Source organism: Trichophyton verrucosum (assembly GCF_000151505.1).
Source record: "Trichophyton verrucosum HKI 0517 chromosome Unknown contig01027_1.f1.exp, whole genome shotgun sequence".
NCBI classification, from domain to species: domain Eukaryota; kingdom Fungi; phylum Ascomycota; class Eurotiomycetes; order Onygenales; family Arthrodermataceae; genus Trichophyton; species Trichophyton verrucosum.
In genome coordinates, this window is record NW_003315186.1 from 2822 (window position 1) to 11019 (window position 8198).

Sequence of the window (8198 nt, forward strand, 5' to 3'; positions counted from 1 at the left end):
TATCAATAGTACCCAACAATGGGTTCGTATTAGCGCTTTGTTTTATCCATACCCTGTTTCCTATCATTATACTGGCGCCAGTTATTAGATGTTAGAATGAGGGTTTCAGATGGCCCGCCTGTGCAGCTTTGGGGGCCAGCGGCTAACTAACTAGTTAGTTAACTAATTTATTAGCAGCCCAGACAGATAGATAACTCGCTGTTAATGAGATTATCCAAGATAATATTCTCTATCGCAGTATTCAACAGTTAACCCCTAACATCCAAAGAGATAGCCCTCTCCTGTTCAAACGGATTCATCTCATCATCCTCTCTTCTATTGACACACAACCATGGAGTCATCATTGGAGTCAGATAATGCGCACTATATACCCAAGTCAGACATAGAGGTCTTGTCCCAGGAGATCGATAACGAGCTCGGGATGTATCGCATTCGAACCGGCAATAAAATCCGCTATCTTACGATTGAGGTAGATGCATTTGATGAAGATACGATGTGTCGACCGTATCTATTGATTCCAGAACTTCCCAGCTTCCCCAACGCTCCGTGGACGAAGATGGACATCTGTCGCTCAAATGATGGTTCATTAAAAGTTACAACCTCAGATGTTAAGCTACAGGGGGTTGGTTTTGTATGGCATCCAGAGAAAGTTGAGGTCCTCTCCCTCAAACGCACTCGATACTACCGACACAACGTTCACGAAGTGATCTTCAACGGAGCACCAGCGATTGCGAAAATCGTACGGTGGGAGTGGGAGCTCCCGCGCATGGAGAACGAGACTGCTGTCTACTCATTTATCTACCAAGATCAGTGCGCCCACCCTGAGGACCCGCCCATTGCACCCCAAGTTCTCGCTCATTTGACTGAAGACGGCAGAGTGATGGGCTTGCTGCTGGAGAAAGTAAATGGTCGATTTCCGGGACTAGACGATTTAGCAAGGTGCGAAGAGGTTGTTCGCAGAGTCCATGATATAGGGATTGTCCATGGAGATATCAATCGGTATAACTTTCTGATCGACGATGAGACGGGGAATATACGGCTGGTCGATTTTGAGCATGCCAAACACTTAACGGAGGAGACTGCCAGGGCTGAGTTGGATTCATTGCCATCGGAACTCGCAGAGGAGACTGGGAGAGGTAGGCCGTCGGAGTGGTAGACGCGTCTTTGTCTGGAGGCCTTTCGTTAGTATCAGGGTGCGGGTGGTTAGGGACAACCACTGAGGAGAAAATCGCTATATTTGAAGATTGATAGTGAATTAATAAGTTGCACGGGTAATCTTCTATTAAAATTACTCGACTATTGGTTTTCCTTTGTATTTGCAAAATGATGGGGTAGCTGTTCACTTGCATTGGAACTGGTATCGGCGGGAATTACACCTCCAGATAGCCACTCTAGAATCCCAGACAGTCAAGCGCGCATCAGGATCTTAGTATAGGACCCTAGCGAGAAATTAAACGTCCTCATCTGCTACTCATTCTCAACTACGGAATTTCCCCACATGTACGCTTCACCCGGCTGAGGTGGAGGCAACAATTTAGAATAATGCTCGTCCTTAGCGTAGCACGGCACGGACACAAGATCATAATCGATTGCCAATGTATTGCGAAGAGTCCGAGAACTTTCTTCGAGAGTTCCGAGTTGGCTTGTTGAATCGTAAAGAACTTGAAGTCAACCTTCTCCTGAAGCAGTTGAGCCATCTGCAGAGGCTATATACTCGTGGTAGTATGGAGTGGCCTTAAGTGATATCACCGTCAACTATGTCCAAGACCAGACATCAGTGTTTTGCGTCCATGGTTTTCCAAAGTGGACTCCTGGGCTTCAATAGGTAAGCGCACTATAACTTATTAGTTGGTCTGCCAACTACTCCGTACGGTAAGAGTCAATAAGAGAGGAGAATATTTGGGAAGATAAGAGTCAAAGGTGGGAGAAATGGAAATACCGACTCGCTCCATAATCTGTAAGCCTGACGATGATATTCTGTGCATTTTCATTTGGCTTTGACGGGTCAAAACCGTCCATCATAAATTCCCCATCTCTAAGTGTGATAATTATATCGTAGTTGGATCTACAACCAATAGTTTGAGGATGGGTGTATGATTACCGGTATAAAACAGTCCCTTCATATGAACTGTACAGATACTACAAGGAGTATGCCTTTCATGAGCCCTTTGTCTGCTTGAAGGTGAGAGACCTGGTATGCCAAGCTTGCCAACAACAGGAGCTTGTAGAACCATCATTGGTGCTACAAGTCATATTCCAGTACATAGCCAAGCTGTCTTATCATAGGTTCCTTATTGAAGAGCTTTTGTATCTCCAGTTCATTCTAGAATGTGGAGAATGTCCATTCCCTATTGGTCCTTGTATCCATGGGGGTCTGCTTGATAAGATGGAGCTGGTGTCAACCGCTAGCAAATCACTTGGTAACCGTTTCGGGCCATCGGATGCCGAGGGGGCGAAAAAATCTTATACCGAGTCACTATCTCCACGGTAAATCGGTCCAGTATCTGATATGCTTGACATAGGTGCAATCAACGATGTAATAGGTGGTGGAAGCCGAAAGGGTGGCCCCAGAAACAGAGTGTGTAAGTGGATGCAAGTATAAGTATCAAGAAGAACACTCCGCTGCATGGCAAAATCCAAGTTTCCGACATGATAACAGTGGTGCCGATGTTCGAGTTTCAGCAAGCCACAAAGGCCAAAGATCACCGCCTATCTGTTCCTGGCCCGCAGCCTAGCTAGTTAGAACGGCGGACTTTAGGCATATCAAGACCCGCAATTGGTTGTCGAGAGCTGCAATAGCCTGCCTCGTCTGGCTAGCTAGGGAGTTCACGGTCAATGCTTAAGGCGAAAGGAGATAGCTCGAGTTCATGGCCTTAACCGGTAAGATCTAAGCCAGTCAACTCTCGAGTTTCCCTGCTAGCATGCTGTTCATTTCCGAATTGGCTGGCCTGACCGCATATTTGGTGCTTCCGCTGACTCTCAATGCAGCCATGTCAACAAACCGGAGTCTTTGTCACCCGGCCAAGTAGAGCTAGCAACAAGCCAGTTAAGTAGTTAGCTGTCCGTCCAAACTACCATTGCCAACACAGCGGCAGATCGTATCTCATTTCCAGCTCTTGACATTGATACCTGTTGGAGGTTGTATGTTTGGAAATTCCCCTTTATGAAGAGGTCCACTTAGTTAGGGTTTATCACATGACCCACCTTAATTTCTTCGCCAAGCCCAGACTCTTCGGATGCAAGCAACGTCAACTTTTGCGTCTTCACTCTATATCATCAATCACTCTGTATCATCACTCTGTATCTTCATTCTGTACTTTTCACAGGCTCCCTTCACTGGCCACCATGATAGATCCACCACGAATATATAATGTACTCGACATTCTAGACTCCTCCAGTTTTTCATAACCTTCTCCATTACCTTGACCGCCTGCCTTTGGACAAACAAAACTGGCTTTACCTTGAGCACATCCTTCACGGTGTAGGCCTCTCGCTATCACACTGCTTGATGTGTATATGCCAGTCAAAGCCATCTCCCACACCCGTGAAATCTGCTTCCATAACAGCAGCGTCTTACCGAGCTGCTTTATTGCCCGCCATTATCCAGTGGGAGGAGCGGTGGCGGACTGAAAGATTCGTTATCACGATCTCCTACATTGCCATCCAGGCATATTTACTGGTGCCCACCGGATAACTCGTAGTTTACTGACTATTGATCGGACTCCCTGAAGGAACACCTCGGGTCAAATATACCAATATATCTCAAATCAAGTGCTTAGTGGATAGGATGGCTCAACTATGTTGTGCAAATGATTCCCAAAATCCTTCTATCATAGTGATCAAGATGCCGCACAAAATCCTTCAAAGGTTTGACACTAGCTACCCTGATAAAGGCCCAAAATTAATAGAATATATTGAGAGGGTATACTTGTGGTTGCCACTATGGCCGGACATCCCCATGAAAAAGAGGCTGCCCAGCCATATCTATAGCGAATTTAGGGATATGGGTCTTCAGTATGAGATTATACTTTCTGGAGCAACTCGAGCAACAAGCCGGACGTTCATTAAGGAATTGCGACCATCTCCACCGAACCGCCAGGGGGGAGGAACGAGGACCCAAAGGTCACTTGACTCCTAGATGGCTGCGTTACTCTCGGCAATAACGACTGGCCAATTTTAGCCATCGAGGCTGGAGTATCCGAGTCTGCAAAATTAAATATTGACGCCAAAGGATGGCTGGAATCACCAAATTCGGAAATAAAAGTTGTATTCGTAGAGATACCCAAGCCGGTTTGGGGTACCCAACATTTTATATGATATACCCGTTGGTGCTCTTACTATTACCTAGGTAAACCAACCTAGTTTGTTACCATATAATGCGTCACTACTGCGAAATATAAAACTCAAAAAATATCAACATGTTACTGTAGAGAATATAGACCAGTCTTAGAGTAGCTAAACATGATAGATATCCCATTTCATAATTACAGATCCAAAAATATAAGAATGCATAGAAGCATCGAAAAAAAAGGGGAAGTTGAGCCCCTCGGGTATTATATAAGCGAACCAGATGTTGCCAAGGTTATCTTATCAGATCAGGACCCACCAATCGGAGCACTCAGATAACCCGATCTTAACCCGATCTTCCCCTTTTTAAAACCAAACCAATGGTATTTTCAGATAACCCTCCGGTCATGAAATATGATTGGCTCGGCGTGATAAACATAATCATGTGACTTCCCCGAGTGTCGGCCGAGGCTTCTTCTTCCCCTCCGACTGTTTTTTTCGTTCTTTTTTCCCGAAAAGCAACAACGAAAAGAAGAGCAAAAACTCCGAAACGCCCATCACGATAGCCCGTTTTCTTCCTCCTCCCTCGTCTTCTCCCGCTTTCTAACCCCGTTGACGATGCTGTTGCTGCCCTGAAGAAGCCCCTGTTACTGTTCAATTGGCAGTATCCCGCATCTCGCTTTAATACCACAAACTTAGCACTCTTAACACTAACCTACATCCACCGCAAAAGGATGGTAGCTGCTCTCACGGCCCTCCGCTTCGGCGGTAGACAACTTGCTGCCCGCCAGACCCAGGCCGCCGTGCTGCTACGAGCAACTCCTCGCCAGCTGTCGCCGCTAACTGCCTGTCGCCAATGCCTCCGTTCTGCAGCCTCTCACCCCTACCGCGGTGCGGCCGCGTACCGCAACGTCCACTCCAGCGCCGCCGCCGGGGGTGTGACTGATATCCAACAGCCGCTGGACAGCTTCCCCCGCCGACACATTGGACCCTCGCAGTCGTCCGCTGAGGAGATGCTGAGCGTGTTGGACCCTCCTGCAAAGACCCTCGACGAGTTCGTGCATCAGGTGCTGCCGGCAGACATCCTCTCGGCTAAAGAGCTCGGGCTAGCGGATCCCAAGCAGACCACCACCAAGTTGCCGCGGGACGGCCAGCATGGCGGCCTGGGCGAGTCGGACATGATCAAGCTGTTTGAGGCGTACAAGAAGGACATCAATACTACCGGCCGGTCACACATTGGATGCGGATACTATGGTACCATCGTGCCCCCGGTCATCCAGCGAAATGTCCTCGAGAACCCCATCTGGTACACCAGCTACACTCCTTACCAGCCCGAGATCAGTCAGGGCCGTCTCGAGTCTCTCCTCAACTTCCAGACCCTTACCTCTGACCTGACCGGTCTGCCCGTTGCCAATGCCTCCGTTCTCGACGAAGCTACCGCCGCCGCAGAGGCCATGACCATGTCTTGGGCCGCCCTCCCAGCTAATAAACAGAAGCAGGCCGGCAAGGCCTTTGTTGCCTCCCACCTATGCCACCCCCAGACCCTTGCTGTAATGAGGTCTCGTGCTCAGGGATTCGGTATCAACCTGATTGTCGGTGATATCATGGCTGACGACTTCAAGCTCGTCAAGGACCAGGGTGACAAGCTTATCGGTGTTCTCGCTCAATACCCCGATACCGAGGGTGGTATCTACGACTTCCAGGCTCTTGGAAACCAGATTCACGAGCAGGATGCTATGTTCAGTGTTGCAACCGACTTGCTTGCTTTGACTGTCCTTAAGGCTCCCGGAGAGTTTGGTGCTGATATTGCCTTCGGTAACTCCCAGCGCTTCGGTGTCCCCATGGGCTTCGGCGGTCCCCAGGCTGCCTTCTTTGCTTGCACCGAGAAACACAAGCGAAAGATCCCTGGCCGTATAGTCGGTGTCTCCAAGGACAGACTTGGAAACCGTGCCTTGCGTCTTGCCCTGCAGACCCGTGAACAGCATATTCGTCGCGAGAAAGCTACCAGCAACATCTGCACTGCTCAGGCACTTCTCGCAAACATGTCGGCCTTCTACGCAGTGTACCACGGCCCCAAGGGCCTCAAGGCCATCGCCGAGCGTACCATGTCTCTCACTGCTCTGCTGAAGGCCAAGCTGATTGCTCTTGGCTTCAACGTCCCCACCAGGGGTAACGCTGGAGGTGAAGGTGTCGCTTTTGATACCCTTGTCATTGAAACTAGCTCTCAGGCTGAAGCCGACTCCCTCATGGAGGCTGCCCTCGCCTCTTCTCTCTACCTCAGACGTGTCGGTTCGTCCAAGGTTGGCGTCTCCCTTGACGAGACCATGGGATTGAATGATGTCGAGAAGCTGCTTTCGGTATTTGTCAAGTTCTCCCCATACAAGGGCGCTGAAGCCATCGACCTATCCAAGGATGTTCAGCCAGTTGAGATCCCAGAGTCTGTCAAGCGAACCTCTTCTTATCTCACCCACCCAGTCTTCAACAGCCACCACTCCGAAACCGAGATGCTTAGATACATCCAGCACCTCGGATCCAAGGATCTCTCCCTCGCTCACTCCATGATCTCTCTTGGCTCTTGCACGATGAAACTCAACGCTACCACCGAGATGTTGCCTATCACCTGGCCAGAGTTCTCATCCGTCCATCCTTTCACTCCAACCCCCGCCGTCAAGGGCTACATCGACATGATCGAGGATCTCGAGAAGCAATTAGCCAACATCACCGGTATGGCTGAAGTTACCATCCAGCCCAACTCTGGCGCCCAGGGTGAATTCGCTGGACTGAAGGCCATCAAGAAATACCACGACAGCAACGGCGAGCCTGGAAAGCGTAACATCTGCTTGATCCCTGTTTCTGCCCACGGAACTAACCCGGCCAGTGCTGCCATGGCCGGTATGCGTGTCGTCCCTGTCAAGTGTGACACTGCAACCGGTAACCTCGACGTTGCTGACCTCCGTGCCAAGTGCGAGAAGCACAAGGAAGAACTCGGTGCCATCATGATCACGTACCCAAGCACATACGGTGTGTTCGAGCCAAGTATCAAGGAGGTCTGCCAGGTTGTCCACCAGTATGGTGGCCAAGTGTACATGGACGGCGCCAACATGAACGCCCAGATTGGCCTTTGCTCGCCTGGCGAAATCGGCGCCGATGTCTGCCATCTCAACCTCCACAAGACCTTCTGTATCCCCCACGGTGGCGGTGGTCCTGGTGTTGGCCCCATCGGTGTTGCAGAGCATCTCCGCCCCTTCCTCCCTTCACACCCTCTCAACGACCACTTGCTCGCCAAACGCCCTGCATCCGTGGATTCTCCACCCATCAGCGCCGCACCTTTCGGTAGTGCAAGCATCCTCCCCATCACCTTCGCATACATCAACATGATGGGAGCCAGGGGTCTCACCCACGCAACTAAGATCACTCTGCTTAATGCCAACTACATTCTCTCCAGACTGAAGCCTCATTTCCCTATCCTGTATACGAACGCCAACGGCCGATGCGCTCACGAGTTCATCCTCGACGTCCGCCAGTTCAAGGCCTCCGCGGGAATTGAAGCCATTGACATTGCCAAGCGATTGCAAGACTATGGCTTCCACTCGCCAACCATGTCGTTCCCTGTCGCTAACACTCTCATGATTGAACCCACTGAATCTGAGAGCAAGGCTGAGCTGGACCGGTTCTGCGATGCCCTTATCTCCATCCGTGGAGAGATCGCTGCCATCGAGCGAGGTGAACAGCCAAAGGAGAAGAACGTTCTCAAACTCGCTCCCCACACCCAGCGAGATCTGCTCACTGCCGAGTGGGACCGCCCATACACTAGAGAGACCGCTGCATATCCTCTCCCTTGGCTGCTAGAGAAGAAATTCTGGCCTACTGTCGCTAGGGTAGACGATGGTAAGTTTACACCTTTATGGTAA

General features: G+C 50.0%; 2 protein-coding genes across 2 annotated transcripts; both read left to right on the plus strand.

The window, feature by feature from the left end:
• Nucleotides 1-331: 331 nt before the first annotated feature.
• Nucleotides 332-1248, plus strand: TRV_07552 (uncharacterized protein; the record flags this gene model as incomplete). Its single annotated transcript, XM_003018378.1, has 2 exons — nt 332-1136; nt 1208-1248. 2 exons carry the CDS (start codon nt 332-334, stop codon nt 1246-1248), a joined length of 846 nt encoding a protein of 281 aa, XP_003018424.1.
• A 3773-nt stretch (nt 1249-5021) lies between these two features.
• TRV_07553 (uncharacterized protein) lies at nt 5022-8198 on the plus strand (the record flags this gene model as incomplete). The annotated part of the gene is made up of 1 exon (XM_003018379.1): nt 5022-8198. The coding sequence occupies one exon, from the start codon at nt 5022-5024 to the stop codon at nt 8196-8198; it is 3177 nt and encodes a 1058-aa protein (XP_003018425.1).